Source organism: Loxodonta africana, chromosome 1 (assembly GCF_030014295.1).
Source record: "Loxodonta africana isolate mLoxAfr1 chromosome 1, mLoxAfr1.hap2, whole genome shotgun sequence".
NCBI classification, from domain to species: Eukaryota; Metazoa; Chordata; class Mammalia; order Proboscidea; family Elephantidae; genus Loxodonta; species Loxodonta africana.
The window spans coordinates 69,816,106-69,842,648 of NC_087342.1; the positions used below are offsets into that span (position 1 = coordinate 69,816,106).

General features: G+C 40.6%; 1 protein-coding gene across 9 annotated transcripts in view; it reads right to left on the reverse strand.

The window, feature by feature from the left end:
• RIPOR2 (RHO family interacting cell polarization regulator 2) overlaps positions 1-26,543 on the reverse strand; it is a 296,826-nt gene that overhangs the window by 137,405 nt on the left and 132,878 nt on the right. For 4 of the 9 annotated variants that reach the window (XM_064281494.1, XM_064281500.1, XM_064281501.1 and 1 more), the window contains exon 1: positions 18,392-19,015. The exons of 1 other annotated variant lie outside the window; for it this stretch is intronic. In XM_064281494.1, the coding sequence (XP_064137564.1) occupies positions 18,392-18,485 (94 nt within the window). In that variant the 5' untranslated portion in view covers positions 18,486-19,015. Of the gene's footprint in view, positions 1-11,703; positions 12,237-18,391; positions 19,026-26,543 lie in introns of those variants that run through there. 4 more of the 9 variants (XM_064281475.1, XM_064281508.1, XM_064281472.1 and 1 more) reach the window with 4 other exon arrangements.

The window sequence follows — 26,543 nt, forward strand, 5'->3', positions numbered from 1 at the left end:
TTGCTTCTCTCTTTTATATCTCAGAAGAGATCGACTCAAGATACAGCCTAATCCGGTAGATTGTGTCTTGCCTCATTAACATAATTGCCTCTAATCCTGCCTCATTAACATCGTAAAACCATAAACCCAAACCTATTGCTATTGAGTCGATTCCGACTCACAGGAACCCTGTAGGACAGAGTAGAACTGCCCCACAGAGTTTCCAAGGAGCAGCTGGTGGATTCAAACTGCCATTCTTTTGGTTAGTAGCTGAGCTCTTAATCACTGCACCACCAGGGCTTCACATTAACATCATAGAGGCTAGGATTTAAACACATAGGAAAATTACACCAGATGACAAAACGGAGGACAACCACACAATACTGGGAATCATGGCCTAGCCAAGTTGACACACATTTTACGGGGAGAGGGGTTATTCTGAGTACTGTCTTGGTCACCTGGTGGAGGTCCAATAGCAGCCAGGCTTGTAAAGGGGACCTCTTTATTCCCAGGAAAGCATTCGAAGTGAAGAGTCCCAATAACTTTGCTTTAATCAGCTTGTATCTTTTATTAAGCCATCTCTTCCTGGTTTGTGACTAAGTTGGGAGTAGACAAAGAGGAGTGTTGTATGGGCTTGAGGGGCTGGGACAGCTGAGAAAATCACAGTTTAATAAAAAAATAAAAATGACATTTACTTAATAAGCCCTTAATGATTTTAACTTATATATTATCTCCTTCAACCTCTCAGCAATTTTTGGAGGGGGGCAATCATCATCACTATCAATACCACCACCATTATCACCACCACTGCCACAACCATCACGACCATACTATCATTAACTATCATAATCATAACCACCATCACCACCACCAACACCACAGCCATCACTACCATACTAGCGTTACCACCATGATCATTCCTAACTACCACCGCCACCAGCATCATCAGAATCATCACCACCACCATTAATACCACCTGTAACTATCACCATGATTATTACCACCATCACCACTATCACCATCACTATCATCACCACCACCACCACTATCACAGGGTGGCTATGAGTCGGAATTGACTCGGTGGCAACAGGTAGGTAGGTACCACTATCATCATCATCATCATCCTACCACCACTACTGTAATTATCATTATCACAACCACTACCACCATTATCACCAGCATCACCACCAATCACCACCATAATTATCATCATCATCACCACCATAATTATCATCATCATCACCACCATCACCACCAACCACTACCATAATTATCACCACCATCACCACCAACCACTACCATAATTATCACCACCATCACCACCAACCACTACCATAATTATCACCACCATCACCACCAATCACTACCATAATTATCACCATCATCACGACCGCCACAACCACCATCACCATCACCACCTTCATTATCATAATTACCACCAAGAAGAAGGAATATGAAGCTTCTGAGGGGTTAGGTAACTTGCCTAAAGTCAAACAATTAGTAAGTGTAGGTAGGACTTGAACTAGTCTTCTAGGTTAAGATATTTTGCTCTTTTTATTATGCTACCTTCCCTCAGTTTGGAAGCCTGAATGGTAAAAATAACATTTAAAAACAGCAGGGCTCCCCACAACAATGGATACAAACATACCAACGATTATGAAGATAGCATAGAATTGGAAAAGCTTCACTCTGTTACATGTAAGGTCACCATGAGTCAGAGCCAACTAGACAGCAACTAATAGCAACAAAAACAATAGGAATGTATTTATTTCCCCAAATAATTAAATATTTGCCCTAGCACAAGTTATTTAATAATAATATCCCCCCCATAGATTTGAAATAATACCTTTATCATAAACTGAAGATTTGAGGTACAGTGCATGTACAAAGTGTAGATAAATTTATCCATATACAATAAGACTACTTAGATCATATTTAAAATTAAATGCAACCAAGTGTTCATTTCTGTTAGTGTAGTTTTAAAATTGTTACTGATTTATTCTAATATCATCATGTAATTGATAATATACTAGAAGAAAATGTAATCAGGCCAACGTTGAAATTCATGGTCAATTAATATAACTGTAGTTAGGGGTAAATGATAAAATAATCCATTTATCTCATACTCTTAGTATTATTGCTGACATTAAAAAAAAAAATTTTTTTTTTTGCTGACATTAGGCCCATACATTATAGAAATATTGTCTTAGACTCGATAAAGGTAATATTTACTTTCATAAGTAAAGTATTTATATCAGTCATGGATAGTATCTTTTAAAAAAAAAGCAGGGGGGCTCCAGAATTTCTGTAGGAAAAGTGCTTAGTATGGTAATGTAGTTGAGAAGGGATCTGAGCCTTCTCTGAAAGCTGTTTATAGAGTAAGTACACTATTTTACTCAGATTGTATAGTGCAGATCACTTCAGCAACGCTTCCTAAAAAGGCTTTTTAGTACACTTCACGTTAAGACTTAGAATGTTTACTTATTCTTCAGTTTTTAGAGATGCCAGTAGACACCCTGGTGACATAGTGGTTAAGAGCTACGTCTGCTAACCAAAAGGTCAGCAGTTCGAATCTACCAGGTGCTCCTTGGAAACTCTATGGAGCAATTCTACCCTGTCCTATAGGGTCGCTATGAATCGGAATCAACTCGATGGAAGTGGTGACTAATAGGGGGCTGAGGCACACCCCTCCACAAAGCATCCTTGGCACCCCTCAACATGAAAACCAGAAACTAAAGAAGAGCTTCTTTTACGTAATATTTTAATCATGTAATTTATCTGAATGCAGTTAAGAGTACCTTCCACAAATCATGTCTGCCTATTTGATACTTTGCCCTATTTTTCTTTAAAAATCGTTCTATCAGTGCATCCTGCTGTTATAAATAGGAAGAAAAACAATCCCACCAGAGAAAATGGTTTTGTATTTATTCCCTCAGGGCTTTCTAAATGCAAATTTATAGGGAATAAGAAAAATCATGTTTAATAGATCAGCCACCTGACTCAACTTGTGACTGAAGGTCAAGTTCTTTTCTTCTGGTTTCTTAGCTCTTTATTGTCATACAGCACGGACAGTTCAGCATGAGGTCAAGAGGGAAGGAACCAGTTGGTCTTCCCCTGTTGTCGTTTGAGTTACAGGGAGTAAACATTTAAATCTTTTAACTTAGTGATCCAAAGGCAAAGAAGGAAAAATGTGCAGCAGGAAGGTAGCCCCATAACCTCATCACTTTCCAGAAGGCAGCAACTTGTTCTCTATTTTATTGAGAAATGACTATTTCCTAGGGCAAAACCTCACAATGTAGCAGAAGCTGAAATACCTTCAGGATCTTTTCCCTGTTTACTAGGTTCTCCGTGAATGAAACACATCTTGACACCAGTGTTTTCTCTCTTCCTCAATTGGGAAAAGAGAATCTGCCCTCCAAAAAGTTCATGTTTTCCTCGCTTTCATATATCAAGATTCAGTTTTTTCCCTTGATGGATATCAGCATTTCTTTAAGTATTTCCTGCCTGAGGCACTCAGTAAGCAAATATGTGAAGTCCACATATGAAGCATGAAAAAGGGTAAAATATGGAAAATCTACATATGAAAGAATGATGATAATTACTATTAGTCTTCTGGACTAAAACTTTCCATTATATCTGCTTTTCGATTGCCAGCCCAGCACAGGTTAAAAATCTTTCCCTTAAAAATATCTAAAATGATCAAGTAGATTGCTTTCTTCTTGAAGGGAAATTATAGATCACTGATGAGATATGCTTTATCTACATAGCACAAAGTCAAGTGGCTTTGTAGCTCCAATGACCTGGTTGGTCTATCAACAAGGATCAAATGCACAAATCAAGGTCAAATATCTCTTTCACTTTGGGCCGTGAAGATGATATGAGATCACCACCCTTCTAGTCAGCCAGGTACATCCTGATTTCAGGCTCCTGAAAAACTAGCACCCCAAACAGCCTGGAGCATGCTGCGTAGTGAGGAAGCACATGGATGTTCATTGTTTGGGTGGTGCAACGCACTAATGCATTCAGCTGCTAACTGAAAGATTGGAGGTTCGAACCCATCCAGGGGTGCCTCGAAAGAAAGTCCTGGAAAATTGCTTCCCCAAAATCAGTGATTGAAAACCCTATGGAGCATACTTCTACTATGACACACATGGGGTCACCATGAGTCAGAAATGACTCAGTAGCAACTGGTGACTGGGTATATGAATATTCAATACCTCACCAGCACCTGCATTTCTGTTTTCATTTTCTTCTCATTTTTACTTGCTAGAACCAGTCGCTATTTTTACCCTTTTACTCTGCCCTTCTGGTACTTGAGACAGTTATTTCAATTTGACTCAGCTAATACCTCCTCCTTTAAAATCTCTTCTGCCATTGACTTGTTCTTAAACAGCTTAGGTAAACATAACATCTTTTGGCAAACAATCAAATTTAGCCATCCAAAGGCAAATGAGAAGTTTAACAAGCTGACACTTTTTAAGTATAATACAGTGTGTGAAGCATAGGATACTGGGTAATTCACATCGCTTTAAAGAATATGTCGGTCTGAGTCAGTAAAATGAGTTCCATCAAGGAGGGAGGTGAAAGGGCATAGTCCTAATTTACTCCAATGTTTTAACCATAACTAGCACACGTCTTTTTTTAATTTTGCCACACATACCATGGATATGCACATACTCTAAGTCTTCAACTCCAGTTTCATAGAAGACGCAGTCAAGTATGTTTTACAGCATTCCTAAAAAGCTAAGACTTTGCTGCCTGCTCATAAAGATATTAAAAATAAGCATTTAAAATGCCTTACTTGTAGTATGGGGCCCCTTATTGGCATGGCCTGATCTGAGGTCACTGGAGGCCATAAATCAGAGGGGTGGGCTGGTGGCTATGGCAGCTTGCATAGCTGGAGTGCAATGTGCTATTTTAGTTTGTGCCCCTGCAATGACACCATCTGTTTGGCACCAGCCAAGGAAAGCTTCCTAGACATCTATGGGAATAGAATGTTTTACAGTAAGCCAAGGCAGAGGCCACACAGGCATGAAATACTGTGAAGAGGTCTGTGTCTGCACCAGACTCTGTGACAAATCCAGTAGGAAAATCACTTCCAACCAAAGCATTTATCCAGGAATCTAAGAGTGGAAACCAATCCAAGCAAGCTTGGCAGATAGCAAGACTAAAGAGTGACCAAGTCTTTTCAATCCAGGAAAGTAAGGCAGACTCTTCCCTCCTTGTCCAATCCCATTTCTTGGGTCTACTGGAGCATCCCAGATAAACCATATGTTTTTCAGTAATATCCAACATAGTTAAATAATAATTATTATATTTGCGTGATATAAAATATGGCATAATCAAACAAAAAGCTCTAACTTTTTCTGGCCAAGGCTCATATATTTTATGTTCCATCTCTCAATACTTTTTTCCACAGAGGGTATGACTTAACCAGTCTGAACTTTCAGGATTTATTGGTTCATAATCTTAGCTTAATCTTTCTTTTTTTAAAAAAAAATTATATTGTTGCTTGAGGTGAAAGTTTACACAGAGCAAATTTGTTTCCCATTCGACAGTTTGAACATAGTCTTTCTTCCTTCCTTCTTTCCTCCTCCCTTCTCTTTCTTCCTTCCTCCTTCACTCTTTCTTCTTTCAGTTATTTTTGGAAGGGGCAAATACAACTCAGCAAACAATACCAAAATACACCAGATCACAACAGATTGCAGAATTGTTTACCTACTAAAAAACAAAACAGGACCCTGGAGGTCGTGGTCCCCAAACCTTCTGTTAGCCCAAGACAGGAACCATTCCCAAAGCCAACTCTTCATACAGGGATTGGACTGGACTATGGGATAGAAAATGATACTGGTGAGGAGTGAATTTCTTGGATCAAGTAGACACATAAGACTGTGTGGGCATCTCCTGTCTGGAGGGGAGATAAGAGGGCAGAGGGGGTCAGAAGCTGGCCAAATGGACACGAAAATAGAGAGTAGAAGGAAGAAGTGTGCTGTCTTATTATGGGGAGAGCAATTAGGAGTATAGAGCAAAAAAAAACAAAAACAAAAAACTGTGTTATTACGGGGAGAGCAATTAGGAGTATAGAGCAACGTGTATATGAATTTTTTTATGAGAGACTGACTTGATTTGTAGACTTTCACGTAAAGCACAATAAAAATTAAAAACAAAACAAAAAACCTGCCTTGACTTCACAAGCAGTGTACACACACAAAACAGGCATCTGTTCTAATTATAACCATTTTTTTAAATGAGTCTTTTGCAATTCTTTTGCTCTTTCTGAGCTGAAGTTTCCTTTGAAAGGGAAAGAGTGCTAACTGACTTCACTGTTTTGGAGAGCAGGTTAGTTCAAAAGTGAGTGGCATTTTTTCCAACTCTCTGTTGCTCTCCTGAAGAGCAGCAGGCAGTTAATGGTTGCATGGACTTTCTTTTGCCAGGTCATCTCCATCAGGGTGAGCCCTCCCCTTTGAGGAGGTTGCGACGACTTTCCCAGGCACAGTAATCCAGGACAGGAGAAGTATTCTCATGCTATGCTGCATTGTACCAGCTCCAGGGGACATTCTAAGATTTGGCAAAAGCTTGTCATTCTCTGAGGTCTTTCTAGAAGTGAGATCTTAAAAGGCATGGAAGTGCCCAGGGAATATAAGAGCCTGAGAAAGATTATGCACACATTAACTGTGAAATCATCATGTTTTATTTTTCTAATTATTGTGCTTGACAATAGATTCCTGAGCAGTGCTCAAATGGAGGCAGGGATGTTTGTGCTTTTAAGGAAAAAACAATTGTAGCTTTAATTTGTGCCAACGGATAGTTATGGCTGCTAAAATGCTCACTGACTGCCACCTGGAGAACCATTTCCTCCCACACATGAGCTCTCTTTCGTTCTTGAAAGCCAGCCAATGGCCTCCACTATCCACGGTTCTTCTTCTTTTTTTGGTTTCCTTTTGTTATCATTGTCATAATTGTTATAGGTATCGTTACTATTATTATTGATCCAACTCTTTCTAACTAACATTCACCAGACTGGCTGTAAAGGCGGCACAGCGACAAAACAGATGAAAGCCCTTTAATTTGATAAGTCTGAAACAACAGTGGGAAAGCAGCCTCTATTTCCAGTTCCTGGGTTTTTCTTTTTTTAATATTTTGATAATCACATCAATCATTCCCCCAAGCAAGAATAAGGCCTACCCGATAGTAACCATTTTCTAAATGATTTAACGTTGGTGGTGTTATTTGGAAAACAAAAAAAAAAAAGGGTTGCGTGTGTGTGTGAGAGAGAAATAGTCATCTGACCATGCACCACAACCCTGATATTTATCATTTTTTTTCTCTCTCTCTCTCTCACACACACACATGCGCCATATGCTCTTGAACAAAAGCAAAGTTATACATCAATGTTCCTGAGCTCTGTGAACCTTAAAATTCTTCCTTAGCCACAGAGAATAGCTGAAGCAAACAGGGTCTTGAAAAGGCAGTTAAAAAAAAATTACAGTAAGCATGTGAGCATGACTCATTTTCTTTTTCCTTCCTAGATCTTTATGCAGTCCATATATCTAAAGGTGTATGTATATACTTTTAACCAAAAGAAACTAAATTTTAAACCTGCATTCCTTTAGGAGAAAGGGTCCTTTGAAAACAGGTCTATTGCAAAGAAAAAGTGTTGCCCTGGTAACCAACTCCTGGGCATTTTCCTTTTTTATGTTAGAGGAAACCCATGGTACCAAAAGCTTTCTGCTTTCTTAGGCATGTTGAGTGAGCTGAAAGCATGGATGGAGCTAGAGTGAGCATGAGGCCTTCTGGGTAGAGGAATGTCACTATGCAGAAAAGAGAAAGGAATCAAGTTTTTAAAAATGAGGTCTTAGAGAATGTGTAATCAAGCTTCTTGTTTTAGATGAAGAATGAGGCTCAGAGAGGTTAACTGACTTGCCCAAGATTAAACAGCTACGTCACACCAGGGGTGGTGCCATCACGCAGGCTTTTAACAACTTGTCCATTGTTGTTTCCACCATATTAGCTCTGAAAAGTTATTTATAAATGTAAGTTCTGTAAATAGTCCATATTTTGAATACACCGGGTGAACCAGACAGGTGAGAAGACTCTGTGCTGAATCTCTTTCAAACATCACTTTCTAACCTATTCTATAAACCAATTTTGGTCAATACATAGTCAGAATTAGTATTTATTGAGTGCTTGTTATGTTTTGAAGTAGCTCTGATGGTGCAGCGAGTAAAGCAATTGACTGCTAACCAAAAGGCTGGTGGTTCAAAACCACCAGCAGCTCTGCAGGAGAAAAGTGTGGAAGTCTGCTTCCGCAAAGATTTATAGCCTAGGAGTTGTTAACCAGTGTCATAGAACAATGTGTGTACTGACTGTTTAATGAGAACGAGTTTGTTCTATAAACCTTCATCTAAAGTACAATACAAAAAAAAAAAAAAAAGATTTATAGTCTTAGAAACCCTGTGGGGTCACTATGAGTCGGAATTGACTTAATGGCAGTGGGTTTGGTTTTGGTATTATGTTTTGGAAGTCTCTGGGTGTACAAACGGATAACATGCTTGGTTTTTGTCTGAAAGTTTGGTGGTTTGAGTCCACACAGGGACCTCAGAAGAAAGGTCTGGTGATCTATTGTGAAAAATAAGCCATTGAAAACCCTGTGGAGCACAGTTCCACTCTGACACATATGGAGTTGCCATGAGTTGGAATCGGCTTGATGCCAACTGTTTTGTTTTTTTTTTAAATCTGGTAGTATGTCTTAGGCACTATTCTAAGTACTTTCCCTGTAATACATTTAATCGGCATATAGCCCCATAATGTTATAAGTGAGGAAACTGAGGCACAGAGAGATTATGTAACCTGCTCAAGGTCACGGAATGAGTGTCAGAGCCCAGGTGGTCGTACTCCAGAGCTGACGCTCTTGACTGGTATCTCACACAGAGCTTGTTTAAATGAGGCACCACCTGGGCAAGCTTTCGTATAAATTGGCAAACAAGAGCCTGAACGCCACAAACCAACTAAAAATACACTGGTCTTGCAAGAATTCTCTCTCTAATCTTTCAGGGATTAAGCTAAAAGAGATCATCAATCTGGAAAGGAGAAAGCATGTCCACAGCTTGTGAAAGTGTTGTCTGTCCTATTTCACCACTGAGAAATCAGACGTTTAGTTTACCAAGTTAAACAACTTGCTCAAAAGTTGCTTAGTTAGTATGTAGCAGAACCAGAATTTGAGCGTGAATCTTGTTTGGCTTCACACCTGACTGCATGCCATGATCGTTGAGGTTGAAACAATCGCTCTTGATAATAACGAGTGCTTACAAGAGAGATCACACAGGTTCACCAAGCCTTGCTTTGTTGTGGTCTTCCCTTCAGGGGGAGTGGCAGGGTGGTGCAAATGGCTAACAAGCTCAGCTGCTAACCAAAAGTATGGAGGTTTGAGTCCACCCAGAGGCACCATGGAAGAAAGGCCTGGCAATCTATTTTGGAAAAATCAGCCAACAAAAACCCTGTGGAGCACAGTTCTCTTCTGACACCCATGAGGTCATTATGAGTTGGAACGGACTCTATGACAGCTGGGGGTTTCCCTTGAGGGTGGGGCCACACTTAATCCTTTTACACAGTGTGGATCCATCAGTCCACAGATGACATTCTTCAGCAATGTAGCCAGATGAAAAAGAAAAATCTATTTGGGGAAAGAAATATGGGGTGGGCATTTTGAAATGCCATTCCTAGAGATGAAGTGAATAATTACCAAACTGTCCAATGTAGGTTTATCTTCCTAGCTGTGAACATTTTTTTAAGTCTTGAAGGTAGTAAAGATCTAAACAGGTATAACCAGAGAGAGCATCTTCAGTAGAGATGAAAGCTGAATAATAGAGCCTAAGGTCCCATAGGGTCGCTATGAGTCGGAATCGACTCGACGGCACTAGGTTAGGACTAGGTAAGATCAAACTTTCAGAGAGAGAAAAAAGACTCAAGTCAAGTCACAGTGACCCTGTAGCACAGAGTAGAACTGCCCTGTAGGGCTTCTATGAAGCAGCTGGTGAATTTGAACTGCTGACCTTTTGGTTAGCAGCTGAGCTCTTAACCATTGTGCTACCAGAGCTTCTTCAGAGTAATAGTTGCTCTAAATGTTTATCGTCAAAGTGAAGCAACAGGTTGGGAATTTTGGGAGCAGTCATGAAGCTAAAGTAGATATTCTTTTAACTGATTTAAGCTGATGACAAAGCCCAGTGTTATGATTTTAAATATTTTTGTGGCTAGGACAAAATAATGGAAAGACAGATATTGAAAGACTAACAGTGGTTTTCCCCTAAATGATTAGATTACAGGGGATTCTTATTATGGTACTTCAAAAATATTTCATCTTTTTTTTTCAAAGAACTTATATTACTTAGGTAATCACACACAAAAAAGGACTTAATATTACTTCATCTAATTTTTTACATGATTTCTTATGGAAAATAGCCAAACTTATGAGGTCCCTGATCCCAAACAAAAAAATAAAAATAAAAACAAGAAAACAAATCCTGTTGCTATCAGGTCAATTCCAACTCATAGCAACGCCACATGTTACAGAGCAGGACTTCCTCATGGGGTGTTCTTCTCTGTAGTCTTTACAGAAGCAGCTCGCCAGGCCTTTCTTTCACAATACCACTGGGTGGGTTCTAACTGACAACCTTTGGGTTAGCAGCCAATCACAAACTGCTTGCTCCACCCAGGGGGACTTTAGGAGGTCCCTAAGTCCAGATTACCATTTACTTGGGACAGTTCCAAAATTCTAGAAAAGCTCTTGCCTACATTCCCATTTCATATGCAATATTAGGACAAGACATCCGTCGATGACTAGATTGGTCATTTAAAATAGGAACCCTTACAGTCAAATTCCACTCCAGAGGTCGGTCTCCTTACGGAAGAGCAGTGAGCAAAGAATGGATAACTAATCAGTGCCAGTGGGTGTCGGAAGCCACGACAGCTTCAGCGCCCCAGCCTGGAAGAGGAAAAAGGCAAGGGAATGGAAATTCGGGGTGTCAAGTAAGTGTGAGGAAGAGCGAGAGAGTGGAAGATCCAACGAAAGAGAAAGCGGATGGGGTCGGAAGCGCAGACAGGAGTGATATGGCCCCATAGGGAGGCCCTCTCGTTCCATTCATCCAGTTCCTACCTTAGCAGCCCTGCCGTGTGTGAAGCACTGTGCTTTTCTCACGGTGTTAGACAAGACAGAGGACAGCAGAGGGGCAAGGGGAAAGATTTTGTATTACTTTGTGACCTAAACTAAGCCTTTAGCCACAGCTCCCTGGGTGGCACAAACCATTAAAAAAAAAAAACCATTAAGTGCTGACAAATAGCCAAAACCACCCAGAGGTACCTTGAAAGTAAGCCCTGGTGATCTGCTTCTGAAAGGTCACAGTCTTGAAAACCCTACGGAGGAGTTCTACTCTGCAGACATGGGGTCACCGTGAGTCAACAGGATGGCAATTAACAACAAGCTGTTAGCTGGTCATGAACAACAATAATAAAACTATTTGGAGAAACCATTCCACTTCCTCGTCTGTACTTTTGCCTTGTATTCCTTCAGTTTCTAGATTGATATCCACAATCCCCCCTCACGTCCAGAACGCTTAGTTGTCATCATTTCAAAGTACCACTCGAGTCCCTGCCTAAGCCCGGCAAAAGTTTCCAGTAGTCTCAAAGCAAAGCAGACCTGAAGAGATCCTTTCAGAAAGACGTGTTTACCTTCATCAAAAATATTATCCTCTTCATCGACCAGGAGCTCCTCCGCCTCTAGGTACTGCATCTTGGGGAGGACAGTCAGCCTCGGCAGCAGTCACTCAACAGAAGATGTGAAATGAGCCACCAGCCACCTGAGGCGATTTCCTTTGCCAACGTTGCCTGAGGCGATTTCCTTTGCCAACTGTTGCCTAAGCACTCAGGGAGGGCAACTTCCGCATTTGCTTGTAAGAAAGCAGCTTCATTTCTGTGAACAGGCTTCTTGAGTATTTGAAGAGCAAGTTTCAGGTGAGGTAATTCTCATGACCGAGAAAAAAAGTTTTTGGATGGGGGTTGCAGATACGGTTGAATCTGAATGCAGGTATCACTTCAAGTCTGAGTGTAATGAGTTCTCTTTCAAAACAACAACTTTCATATGTTGTTAGAGGGGAAGGTGAGCTTTTAACTTCCTTGCTTAAGAGTTCGAACACAGTGGGTAGTGTTCAAAGAGCGGGGGTTCACGTTTCTGGTATCTTGGTTTTGCTCCAATGGCAATTTATCTAAAAGAAAAGAAAGCCACTATGCTAAACCAAAGCAGGTATTTGGAGGACAGAGATTTCATTTCAATCTGTAACAGTTGCTTTTTTTCTTTTTTTGCACAAACCTCTTGCATTTGAAAACTGGAAACTTTAAAGTTTAAACCAAATTCACACAGATCTAGGCTCCTGTTGGCTCAATAAAGTCTATGGTCAATGAATAGATAACTAGTTTTGGTCAAACAACTTCCATTTCACAATATTTACTTGATGTAATACTTAAGAATTTATCACTAAAAAGAAAGGAGAAAATGTAACTCAAAAGGGCAAAACAAACAAAGCGATTGCCATAAAGTTGATTCCAACTCATGGCCACTCCATGTATCACAGGGTAGAACTGCTCCACAGGGTTTTCTTGGCTGTAATCTTTATGGAAGCTGATCACCAAGCCTTTCTTCCGTGGTACCACTGGTGGGTTCAAACTATCAACTTTTCAGTTAGTAGCTGAGCATGAAAGAAGGCAGTTCCTCCCAAAGTGAAGACTAACTGTTGAGTTTCATGTGAGTACCAGTGGCTGCCATCACCATATCAAACTACCCAAAGTGTGCTGGATTCTTCATGGCTGTACAAATGCAGGAGTCCCTGGGTGGTCAAACAGTTAATGTGCTTGGCTGCTAACCGAAAGGTTGGAAGTTTGAGTCCGTCCACAGATGCCTTGGAAGAAAGGCTGGAGATCCATATCTGAAAAATCAGCCTTAGAAAACCATATGGAACACAGCTCTATTCTGACACACACGGGGTCACCCTGAGTTAGAATCTACGCAAAGGCAATTGACTAACTGATAGAAAGCAAATCTCTGAGTGATACTGCAACTTCATTTGGGGGTTTCCCAGAGCTCGAGGTTGTGTTGTAAGAACTCTCAGGCAGTCAGAAAATGCAAATAAAGATGTTGGTAAGGAGTTGTTGGCCCAAAGTGTTTACTTCTGACAAGTTTATTTACTGATGGCTTTGAAGAGACTCCAAGTGCTACCCATCAAGCTGAGAATTTGCACCCTCTTCCCTCTACTGCACCCTTGAAATTGCACCAGCTTCTCCCAGGGGAGAGTATACAGGAAACGAGCTGGAGAAGTCCAGCAGCGAGAAAGGACCACTCCAGAAGAATTCTAGAATTAGAAAATAACGGCTCACTGTGGTCTCATCCCTGTGCCAGTGGCTGTGGGGGATCCCCAAAAGGGTTTACAGCCTGACTGTGGCTGAACCTGCAAATGCTCTCATCCTTAGGGGAGAGTTTGGAAACGTGTGGGGTGTTTACAGTTGCACAATGGCTGGAAGGTATACTGGTATTCAGTGTCTTGGTTCCCAGGGTCCAGAGATGGTGAACTTCCTACATGCACAGGACAATGGCACAAGGGGAAGGAGGAACTGGCTAGCCCCAAACGGCAGTAGAGAAATATTGTACTGTGCTTCCCTAGAGAAATACTGAGAGGCAGGCAGCTGGGGCAGATACCCTTCCTTCTTGACATTTCCACCAACCCATCTGGTCAAGGGGTTGCACTTAATTACATAAATTAAGTTCATTAAAATGGGTGTGAATGTAGGAAATCTGGATCCGGACTAGAACTCCATTTTGTGTGACTTCGATGCAAGGATGGGTGCTAATTTGGAATTACCAACATCACTACATTTATCATCCATTGTCCTGTGTTCTTAAATCTTCACAACCCCATGGAGTAGATGCTATTAGACCCATTTTACAGATGAAGCAATGGAGGCACCAAGAGTTTAATTAACTTTTCTGAGATCACACAGCTAGTGAGTGGCAGATTTGACTTATTCCAGAGCTCACGCCATTACTGTCTTCTCTAAACATCTCGAGGGGTAACAGGAGATGACTGTTCACCGCAGTATCATCGGCACTACCTCCATCACCTCCATTCTCAAAACTACCAGGATGCCATATTAAATTAATCCTGGGGTCCCCAGTCACTTGGTAGGCTTGGGTTCTACTTCAGCAGGTTAATATAACTTCTCTAGGCCAATTTCTTTATCTTTAAATAGACAAAATAATACCTTCCTCACTTGGCTTGTTTTAAGAATTGAAGTAGAGTAATTCGTATAAAAAAAAAATTGACATAGTGCCTGGCACACAGTAAATAGCCAATTATGATCATCCAATTTAACTCTCTCACCTATGAGCCCTGGTGGCACAATGGTTAAACACTCAGCTCTAACTGAAAGATTGGCAGTTCAAGTCCATCCAAGGGAGAAAGACGTCTGGATCTGCTTCCATAAGGACTGCAGTCTAGAAAACCTCACAGGACAGTTCTACTCTGTCACATGGGGTCGCTATGAGTCAAAAATCCACTCGATGGCACCTACCAACAACTCTCTTACAGGGTAGCATAGACCCACTTCTGGCTGAAACCTCAGTGGCGATAGAGAACGAGCAGCCATCATGTTCTATACCATATCTTGACAAGCCTTGGTAAATTTCCCTCAGTCCTTTCTTCTTCAGTCTAAGTATCTTAGAAGCACAGCTAACAATCTCAGTGAACAAATGACAAATGCCACTGTGAACTCCTGGAAAGCAGGGCATATAGAAAACGTGGTCCTTGCTCTCCAAAGTGCAGGATCACCTTCGAGAGATAAGGCACAGATGCGTGATACACTAACTACGAGGAAAATTAATGAACTACAGATGCACGCATAAATATGGATGAATTTCAAAAACAATGTTGACTTTCAAAAGACTCAAAAAAATATAGGAAACCCTGGTGGCGTAGTGGTTAAGTGCTACGGCTGCTAACCAAAGAGTCGGCAGTTTGAATCTGCCAGGCACTCCTTGGAAACTCTGTGGGGCAGTTCTACTCTGTCCTTTAGGGTCGCTATGAGTTGGAATCGACTCGACGGCACTGGGTTTGGTTTTTAGTTTTATAAAAATATAAATACTATGATTCTATTTATATAAGTGTCAAAAATGGAAAAACAAAATTTATATATGTATAGATAGATAAAGGTATATGTTGTTGTTAGTTGGTGTCAAGTCCATTCCGACTCATGGCATATGCAGAGTATAGTTGCTCCATAGGGTTTTCAAGGTTGTGACCTTTCAGAAGGAGATTGCCAGGCCTGTCTTCCAAGGTGCCTTTGGGTAGGTTTGAACCATCAGCCTTTTAGCTAGTAGTCGAGTGCTTAACTGTTCGTACTACCCACAGACAATTGTTGTGTGCTGTTGAGTCCATTCTGACTTAGTGCCCCTATAGACTGAGTAGAACTGCCCCGTAGGGTTTCCAAGGCTGTAATCTTTATGGAAGTAGAATGCCACATCCTTCTCCTGTAGAGTGGCTGGTGGGTTTGAACTGCCAGCCTTTCGGTTAGTGGTCAAGCACTTAACCATTGCTCCACCAGAGCTCCTTCCCAGGGACTATATATATGTAATAGCTAACACTTATATAGTGCCAAACATAGTTCTAAATGCCTTGACTCAGTTCATTCTCACACCAATCCTATGAAATGGGTATAATTATTATCCCCATTTTAGTTTAAGACCCAAGAGTTGAAGTGACCTGCCCAAGATCATGCAACAAGTAAGTGGTGGAGCTGAGACTTGACCCTGGCCCCAGAGTTCACACTCTGAACCACCACGCTACACTATCTCTCATATATGTAAAACGTAAAGAAATTCTGAGCTATTTGCAGCTCTCCCATTTTCCCTTTGTCAGTCGATCTTACTGTGGTGGCTCGCGTGTTGCTGTAATGCTGGGAGCTATGCCACTAGTATTTCAAATACCAGCAGGGTCACCCATGGTGGACAGGTTTCAGAAGGCCTTCCAGACTAAGACAGACTAGGAAGAAAGGCCTGGAAATCTACTTCCAAAAATGAGCTAATGAAAACCCTATGGATCACAACAGAATATTGCACAATGTAGGGCTAGAATATGAGCGCCCTTAGGTTGGAAGGCACTGCAATAGCAGCAACAGTGGACTCAAGCATACTGAAGATTACGAAGGTGGTACAGGACTGGTGACATTTTGTTTTGTTATACGTGGGCTTGCTATGAGTAGGAGCTGGCTCAAAGGTAACTAACAACGACAACTGCAGGCACCCCAAACCTTTGCTCACATAACTCTTCCTGGAAGACTTCTCCTTTTACATTCCGCTCTACACACTTTGGGGACATCTACTCATCTTTCAAGGCTTCATCTAAGGGCTACCTTCTCCAGGGAGCCTTTCTCTGACAACCCAAGGTGGAAATACTTGCCCCTTTCCTTGGGCCACTTACGTATTTAAGTGTCTATTTCACCCCTTCTCTTCACTTCTCAAAGGCTGGGGCCATTTCTTATTGAACTTTGTATCTGTAGTACATAGTGCCAGAAAGTCTATGTCAATATGCATTTTTTAATGAGTAAAAAATGATTAAATGAATGGCAGAAAGCTTGAGTGTGCATTGAATATGAAAGAATGAGAATTTTCATTTGAGAATTAGTCCTAGATTCCATATTAGAAAAGAAAGACTAAAACTACAGAAACTCAATGCTCTGAGCTAGAGAAGTCAGTGAAGTGGAATTACGGGGGTTGTCCTTGGGTAATGGAAAAGGTTAACATGCTTGGCTACTAATCAAAAAGTTGAGGGTTTGAGTACACCTAAAGGCACCACAGAAGAAAGGCTTGGAGATCTACTTCTAACAAAGCCATTGAACACCCTATGGAGCACAGTTCTACTCTGACACACATGAGGTTGCCATGAACCAGAATTGATTTGATGGCAACTGGTTGGCTAGGAGACAGAGAGTAATTTTGAGTAAGAAGTGAGAGGTTGAGCATGGAACAACACTGACCAAAGGACCTTGCTTTTCACTGATTGAGGCAACAGCTCCAATTATTGGATTTGGGGAAAAGAACACAAGTAAGGATGAGCCAGGTTGAGAATTGGCCACAACTATTTTGATCAAAGGCTGATTTGTAACAAGCTGGGCTGAGTTAAACAACAGAACTTCACTGAGATCTTAAACACAGGAACGTGACAAAACTTTTATACTCTAAACAGTTGGCGCCAACTTTCTGCCAGACTCTGTACTAGCTGTGGGAGTTACAAAGACAAGTAAGGCCTGGACCTTGCTTTGAGTAACTTGACTCACTTAATCCTGTGTTCATTCATTCATTCATTAGAAAAAGAATAAGTGCCTACTATATTTCAGGCACAGTGGGAAGTTCTTAAGTAAATGTATAAGTGACTGTCTTAGTCATCTAGTGCTGCTATAACAAATACCACAAGTGGGTGGCTTTAACAAAGAGAAATTTATTTCTTCACAGTAAAATAAGCTAAAAGTCCAAATTCAGGGTGTTAACTCCAGGGGAAGGCTTTCTGTCTCCATCAGCATTCTCATCAATCTTCCCCTGGACTAGGAGCTTCTCTCTGCCCGGGGACCCTGGGTCCAAAGGATGCTCTCTACTCCCGATGCCTCTTTCTTGGTGGTATGAGGTCCCCCTGTATCTCTGCTCGCTTCTCTCTTTTATATCTCAAGAGATTGCCTCAAGACATAATCCAATCTCATAGGTTGAGTCCAGCCTCACTAACACAACTGCTTCTCATCCTCCCTCATTAACATCATAGAGGCAGAATTTACAACATAGAGGAAAATCACACAATACCTGGAATCATGGCCCAGCCCAATTGATACACACATTTTAGGGGGGGACATAATTCAATCCATGACATTCCACCCTTTGGCCCCCCAAATCACATCCTTGCAACATGCAAAACATATTCACCCCATCATATTATAGCAAAAGTCTTAACTCCAAGTCCAAAATCCAAAAATTCCTCTTCATCTGTGAAATCTAGAATACAAGTTATCTGCTTCCAAAGGTACAATGGCAGAACAGGCACAAGCTAGACATTTCCATTACAAACGGGAGAAACTGGAGTAAAAGAAGGAATAACAGGCACCAAGCAAGCCAACAGAATGTATTACCTTAGCCTTCAAAGCTTTGAAAACAATCATCTGTTCTCTGAGACAAGTTATACAGTGGCCCTACCCTCCAGACTCTAAGTATTGGCCACACTGTCTGGATTCTGAATGGAGGACCTTTGGCCCTGGGCTTCAACTCTGCCTTCCAGGCCCACTGGCATGGCAACTCTACCGTTAGAAACACTAGAGGTCATGGCCATCATACCTTCTGAGGATAAGGCAGCTCGGCTCTTTTGTGTTCTTTGCCTCTTCGGCTTCTGTTTCCTGGCTTCTTGACCTCTTGGGTCTTTGGGCCTCATGCCTGCGTCTGCCCTGCGGGGCAAGTGTTCTAAAGCTCTGTAGCTCCACCAGTAAGTGCCTGGAGGCACCCCCACTCCGCCAGGAAGCCTCCTGTGCACAGGCACTCAGCTGTCTTGCTCCATGGGTCGGCTCCAGCACCGTCTTGCACTAGTCTCCTGGTTCTGCTGCTGCTGCCCCGTTTTTGCCACTGCAGATTCTCTGCTGCTGCTGGTTCTCTAACCATTCACAGTTTCAAAACCACTTCCACATTTTAGGTATCTGTTACAGCAGCACCCCACTTTCTCAGCACCAAAATCTGTCTTAGTCATCTAGTGCTGCTATAACAGAAATACCACAAGTGGATGGCTTTAACAAAGAGAAATTTATTTCTTCACGGTAAAATAGGCTAAAAGTCCAAATTCAGGGTGTCAGCTCCAGGGGAAGGCTTCCTCTCTTTGTTGGCCTTCTCATCAATCTTCCCCTGGACTAGGAGCTTCTCTGTGCAGGGACCCCAGGTCCAAAGGCCACATTCTGTTCCGGGTGCCTCTTTCTTGGTGGTATGAGGTCCTCCTGTCTCTCTCTGCTTGCTTCTCTTTTTTATATCTCAAGAGGTTGCCTCAAGACACAGCCCAATCTTGTAGTCTGAGTCCTGCCTCACTAACACAACTGCTGCCCATCCTCCCTCATTAACATCTTAGAGGCAGAATTTACAACATAGAAGAAAATCACACAATACCAAGAATCATGGCCCAGCCTAATGGATACACATATTTCTGGGAGGACATAATTCAATCCATGACAGTGACTGACTGTGTTGAACATATGAACACCACAATATTATTATTTTGAGGTTATAAGAATTTAGGTTATAATGGCTATCCATTTCTTAATTAAAAATATTTCTACATGGTAAAAATGCCTTCTGTGAAGCGCTTAGAGAAAAGAAGCCACACTGATGAGAAAATCCAACGTCAAATGTGGGCGTTCATTTCAACAGTGGAAGAGCTTCACAGTCTTCTCTCCACACCCCTTTCTGGAGGATTTCCCATTCCCTCCAGAAATCATTCTTAAATACTTGATTTTCAGATACAACAACTTTAGCGCAGGGAAAAGAATCTGAAATAATTACGGGTAAATGTCCAGAAACAAAAAGGAGAACAAGATAAGAGAGAGGAATTGAAACTGAGAGGAGTGGTTGGAATCAAGAATAAAAAAGAAGAGCACAGAGCCAGAGACGATCTTATCTTTGGGTAACTTTGCCTGTAAAAATGCACATAAAACAAGTCTAACCACAAAATGCCATGTCCAGGGAGTTGGGATTAAAGGAACATGATTTTTAGCAGATTCCTGTTTTCCTGTTGCAAAGAGAAGATACTCACCCCATGGGATGAAACTCCCCCCCGCCCCGAGCCTGCCCACCTCCTCCAGGTTCAGGGACATCTCTAGGCTATAGGAGCCATACTCAGGGTCGCTTACTGCAGGCACGTGGGGAGCCTGCAGGACAGGCTAGTCAAAGCCCTGGACAGAAGTCCTTTCCAATAGATCTGGGAGTGAGGGTGATTGTCCACTAAATGAATCTGCTCACTCCACTCAGGAAGGAAGGAGAAGAGCCAGCAAAATATTCCCACTGGCAGGACACACACTGGGTATGCGTTGGAAAGTCAGAGCCACGGGCTGAGGGAAGGAATGCTGGGACTGCTTAACCTTCTGACCAATGACATTTTCTTTCTTTTTTTTTAACGGCGTAGAAAGGCATTTGTTCTGGGATCTGACAGAACTGAGTTTTAATCTTGGCTAAATTTACCTGTAAATGTCTAGGTTAAGTTTGTTGATACTCCTTTTTTGTACTAGCCAAAATGAGCACTCAGATAAATTTAAATTAAATTACAGAAAACAGTGTTATTTGCAAATGAATGTGTGTCCAGTAAAGTTCCTCATTGCAAGAAAAAAAAAAAAAAGGGAATGACATTAAATGAATGGTAATAAAACTTTCGGCAAATTGCAGCTTTCCCAATTCTCTGTTTTTAAGGAATTGAAGGAGAGACTTACTGAGATGTTACTGATAGATCAGTAAACATAAGTTTTTAAATCATAAATCATTATGTGATTTAGGCACATAATTGAGAAAGAGTTCAAAGAATTGAGTGGGATATCAAGGACAATGATGGAGTAGGGACCTTCAAAAATACTCTCTTCCATAAGAATAATGAGAACAAAGGAAAAATGATCAGGATCAACTTTTGTAGAAGTTTGGAAATAAACCAAAGGTGTGCAACAATCATGGGAGCATTTATTCAAGAAAAATGGCTGAATCATGATAAAAACAGCAAGTTTTGTGGCATTGTAACTTGCCTTTTTCCCATACTCCTCCTCCAGCTCTGTGGTAGCCTTGAAAGCCAAGAGCCCGCAATCAATGAAACCCAGCATCTTGGCAGCCACTGGAGGGGGCAAAAGGAGACTGAAGCTCCTTTAAAGCCCAATTTCCAAAGGATTGTCATTTTTTGACCTGCCTGGTGGTTGCCTGGAAGACCTCTCTTACAAGGGTGTCTTCATTTGATCTGACTCAGAGCTGCTGAGTGTGAACAGTCTTTTCCCTGGGGGTGTTTGTCTAAAACAATCAGAGGAAATTGTTGAACATTACATTTGGGTAAGGCAGCACATAAAAGTTAGGGCAAACAATGGGCTAACCTAAATTATTAAAAGGAAAAACTGGGGAATGAGGGACTTTGAAAAGCTATGACATACTCCTGGGGTATAGAAAGCCACAGATGTGTAAGGCTATGAGCATGTCCAGTGCTGTGTGAATGCTCAGGAAAGACCCAAGAAGGCTCTAAGCCCTCGCCTTTGGTTAACCTTGAGGTTCTGAGCAAGCAGAAAGTGAAGGCTAAGACAGAATTTTCAAGTGTTTGAGTACTGAAGGCATAGCACCCACACAGAGCCTCCTGGAAAATACAGGGAGATTTGTTGGTTCCAGGCATCTAAGGAAGTCTCTGTCTAATCATTAGCTAACCAAGTAGAGACTTCAGATGCCACACTTGAGAAAGAATGCAGACTTTACAAAACTAGTTCACTAGCCACTAAACAAATAGCTACAACAACAACAACAAGCAGCAACGACAAAAAGCCCTGGGGAACAGGAAAAACTCTATTTCCAGAGTTGTCACGTTATATTATTTTAAATGTCCAGTCTTCAACAAAAAATTATTAGGTATTCAAAGAGACAAGAAACTATGGTCCATACCAAAAAACCAAACCCATTGCTGTCAAAATCAATTCTGACTCATAGCTACCCTACCGGACAGAACAGAACTACCTCATAGGACCGTCAGTAGAAACCGTCTCTGAAGAAGTGCAGACTATACTGGACTTAACTATATGAAGACTTTAAGTTATTTATTACATTTAAAATACATTAAAAAACCTAAAGGCGACCACGTCTAAAGAACTAAAGGAAAATATGAGAAAAGTGTCACAAATAGAGAATATCAATAAAGAGATAAACACTACGAGAAAAGAACCAAATGGAAATTTTGGAGTTAAAAATGTAATGACTGAAATGAAAAATTTACTACAGGGGTTCAACAGATTTGAGCAGGCTAAAGAATCAGCAAACTTGAAGATCAGTCATTTGAGATTATCCTGTCTGAGAAACAGAAAAAAAAAGAAAGATTAATAAAGCCTGAGACCTGTGGTACACCATCAAGCATACCAGGAAGAAGGGAGAGAAAAAGGTACAAAAGGAATATTTGAAGAAATAATGGCAAAAAAGCCCAAGCTTGATGAAAAACATTAATCTACACATTCAAGAAGCTGAATGAAATCCAAGTAGGATAAACTCAAATAGATTCACACCTAAGACATATCATGATCAAACTGTTTAAAGACAAAGAGAGAATCTTGAAAACAGCAAGAGAGAAGTGATTCATTATAGCCAAGGGATCTTCAGTAAGACTCCTCATTAAAAATCATGAAGGCCAGAAGGCATTGGGAGGATATATTCAAAGTGCTGAAAGAAAAAAAAGACGTTAATCAAAAGTTTTATGCACAGCAAAACTGTCCTTTAAAAATGAAGGAGAAATTAAGACATTTCCAGATAAACAAAAACAGAGAATTCTTCCTAGCAAACCTACCCTACAAGAACTACTAAAGGGAGCCCTTCAGGCTGAAATAAGAGGACATAAGGTAATAACTCGAATCTATTAAAAAAAAAATTTTTCTATATGAAGAAATAAAAAGCACTGATAAAGATAACTATATAGGTAAATATGAATGATAGTATAAATGAACTTTTTGCTTGTAATTTTTCCCCACTATCTGATTTAAAAGACAGCTGCACAAAACCATAATTATAAATCTGTGTTGGTGGGGATACAATGTATAAAGATATAATTTGTAAGACAATAATAGCACAAAGGATGAGGGAAGGGAATGAAGCTATACAGGGTCAAAGTTTTCCTACACTGTTGTTGTTAGGCGCCGTACAGTCGGCTCCGACTCATGGTGACCCTATGCACCATAGAATGAAACACTGCCTGGTCCTGCGCCATCCTCGCAATCGTTGCTATGCTCGAGGCCATTGTTGCAATCACTGTGTCAATCCATCTTGTTAAGGGTCTTCCTCTTTTCCACTGACCCTGTGTTTTGCCAAGCATGATGTCCTTCTCCAGGGACTGATCCCTCCTGACAACATGCCCAAAGTATGTAAGACGCAGTCTCGCCATCCTTGCTTCTAAGGAGCATTCTGGCTGTACTTCTTCCAAGACAGATTTGCTTGTTCTTTTGACAGTCCATGGTATATTCAATATTCTTTGCCAAAACCACAATTCGAAGGTGTCAGTTCTTCTTCGGTCTTCCTTATTCATTGTCCAGCTTTCACATGCATATGGTGCAACTGAAAATACCATGGTTTGGGTCAGGTGCACCTTAGTCTTCAAGGTGACATCTTTGCTTTTCAACACTTCAAAGAGGTCCTTTGCAGCAGATTTGCTCAAGGCGGTACGTCTTTTGATTTCTTGACTGCTGCTTCCATGGATGTTGTTTGTGGATCCAAGTAAAATGAAATCCTTGACAACTTCAATCTTTTCTCAGTTTATCATGATGTGGCTTATTGGTCCAGTTGTGAGGATTTTTGTTTTCTTTATGCTGAGGTGCAATCCATATGAAGGCTGTGGTCTTTGATCTTCATGAGTAAGTGCTTCAAGTCCTCTTCACTTTCAGCAAGCAAGGTTGTGTCATCTGCATAACGCAGGTTGTTAATGAGTCTTCCTCCAATCCTGATGCCCCGTTCTTCATATAGTCCAGCTTCTTGGATTATTTTCTATACTATTGAAATTAAATTGGTATTAATCCAAACTAGACTGTTATAAATTAAGATGTTAATTATAATCCCCAGGGCAATCACAATGAAAATCACTCAAAAAATATATATAGTAAGGAAACAACAAAAGAATTCAACTGACATACTAGACAATGTATGCTGAGCACAAAGAATTTGATGATACTGTTACAACAAAATTTCTTTTGTTCACATTTACTTATTTATATGAACTTGGCTTCTTAGTTCATGTAAATATAGTTCTATGTTTATTTTTAGTTTCTATAGAAACTAAATACAAAAGTATAGTTAGGAAAATACAAAAGTATAATTATGAATAATTCTGGCCTTATTATAGCAGTAAGTAATAATTGTCCATGGATAAATGAACTAATTGGAAAACATCAGTCCTGTCCGTCTCATTAAGCGATGCGTTTTCAAGAAAATTTTAATTTCATGTAGGAACTTGATATTTATCAAGATGTGTAATATATTTAAGTCGTTTTGATCAACTGTCTATCAAAAACAATGGTAATGATAACTCCATCCAGACAAAAACCTTTAATGCTTAAAACCATTTGGTACACACACACAAATATACATATATAGAGCCCTGGTGGCAAAGGGGTGAAGAGCTCCACAGCTAACTAAAATGTTGACAGTTCAAATCCACCAGCTGCTCTTAGGAAACCCTATGGAGCAATTCTACTGGGTCCTATAGGGTTGCTATGAGTCAGAACTGACTTGATGGCTATGGGATTCTTTTGGTTTTATATGTATGTATGTGTGCATGTATGTATGTATATTCACAGAGTTGGCCCTTCACATCCACAGGTTCCGCATCTGTGGGTTGAACAAACTGTGGATGGAAAATATTTACCAAAAAAAAAAAAAATTTCCCAAAAGCAAAACTTGAGCTTGCTGTGTGCCCCAAGCTCTATGCCAAATTCACGTGAATGAAGGGATGTGTAGGCATACCCTGCTGTAGCCCATTTCACAGATCCTGAGCCTCTCTCCAGAACTCGTTGAGTATTGTTTGTTCATTCTTGTTCATTCCCTACTTGAGTTCTGTGCACCCTTTGTTTCTGTGACAAAATGGCCCCTAAAAAAGCAACTAAGTGGTCAAACCAATCCTTCAACGGCTAAGAGGGATGTGAAGTGGTAGCTCTCCATAAGAAAATAAAAATTCTCAGATCTTTTGAAAAGTGTCCTGTTGTTTGCCTAAGTGGGCCATAAGGTCGGTAAGAATGAATCGGGCATTTGCACAATAAGGCAGAAAGAAGTCGAAATTCATGGAAGTGTTAGTGCAAAAATGGTCTCCCTGGTTCATGATAAAGTGCTTGCAAAGACTGAAAAAGCATTAAGTGTGTGGCTAGAGGACATGTCACAGATGCATATCCCTGTTGATGGTGAACTTAGGCATGAAGAAGAACTCAGCCTCTATGAACACTACTGTGAGGGGTTGAGGAGAGTGAGAGAAAGGACTTTCAGGCTACTGAGAGATGGCCGGCTAGCTATGTAACGCACTACAGCCTCAAGAACTTAAAGGTCATGAGAGAATCGGCATCAGCTGATGCCAGGGCCGCATCAGTGCTCCCGAAAGAGCTCAAGAAACTCATAGAGGAGAAAGGCTACCATCCAGAGCAAGTCTTCATTTGTGATGAAGCAACTATTTCCATAGCATTTACATTGTATTAGATATTATAAGTAATCTAGAGATGATTTAAAGTATACAGGAAGATGTGCATGGTTTATATGCAAATACTACTTCGTTTTTTACAAGGGACTTGAGCATCCACAGATTTTGTATCTGCAGGGGGTCCTGGAACCAATACCTGGCTGATACTGAGGGATGGCTTTATACATATGTATGTGTGTGGGGGTGGGTGTGTGCGCGTATTTTCTTTTTTTACAGAAATATATGCTAAAGAACAAGCAAAAAAGACTTTCAAATATAAAAATGCATTACAGTATGAGATGGAAAATTGTCCCCAACTTGGGGACTGATGAGATCGACGGCACCCTCTGGGAAGTCATCTATCACTCCTTATAAAATGTGTAACCATTTTTCTGAAAGATTTCAATGAGATTAAGAACCCTTCTGGAATATTGATTTATCCTACCAGACAAATATTTGATCTTGTAGTGAGTCTAATAATCTTAAACTAGAAGTTCTTTTTTAGGTGAAAATACACACAGAAAACATACATCAATTCAACAGCTTCTACATGTACACTTCAATGACATTGGCTACGTTCTTTAAGTTGTGCCATCTTTCTTGATATTCTTTCCTGAATTGTTTGACCACCATCAGCATAAAATCACTACCCCTTAAGCTTCTCATCTAACCTTTCCAGTTGCTGTTTTCTATTTGATCTCACATATATAATTCTTTAAAAGAACACAATCCTCAAGGCAGACACTCTTTTCTAATTAAGCTAAACTATTGATTGGTTTAAAGATGATTTTTTTCTTTTATTGATTGGTTTAAAGATGATTTCAGGGAATAGTAAAACATTTCCAAATCTCAAAGAGCAGGTATTTTTTTCTATTAATTTAATTGTGGTAAAATATACATAGCATAATATTTGTCATTTTAACCACTTTTCAGTGTACAATTTTGTGATATATACATACAGAGAGAGACAGAGATTTCCTCAGGGCAATAGTTTTGGGATTAGTATATCAACAGACGAAGGGATAAACAAAATGTGGTATATATATCTCTCACATTTTGCTTACCTATCATCTGTTGATGGATTCT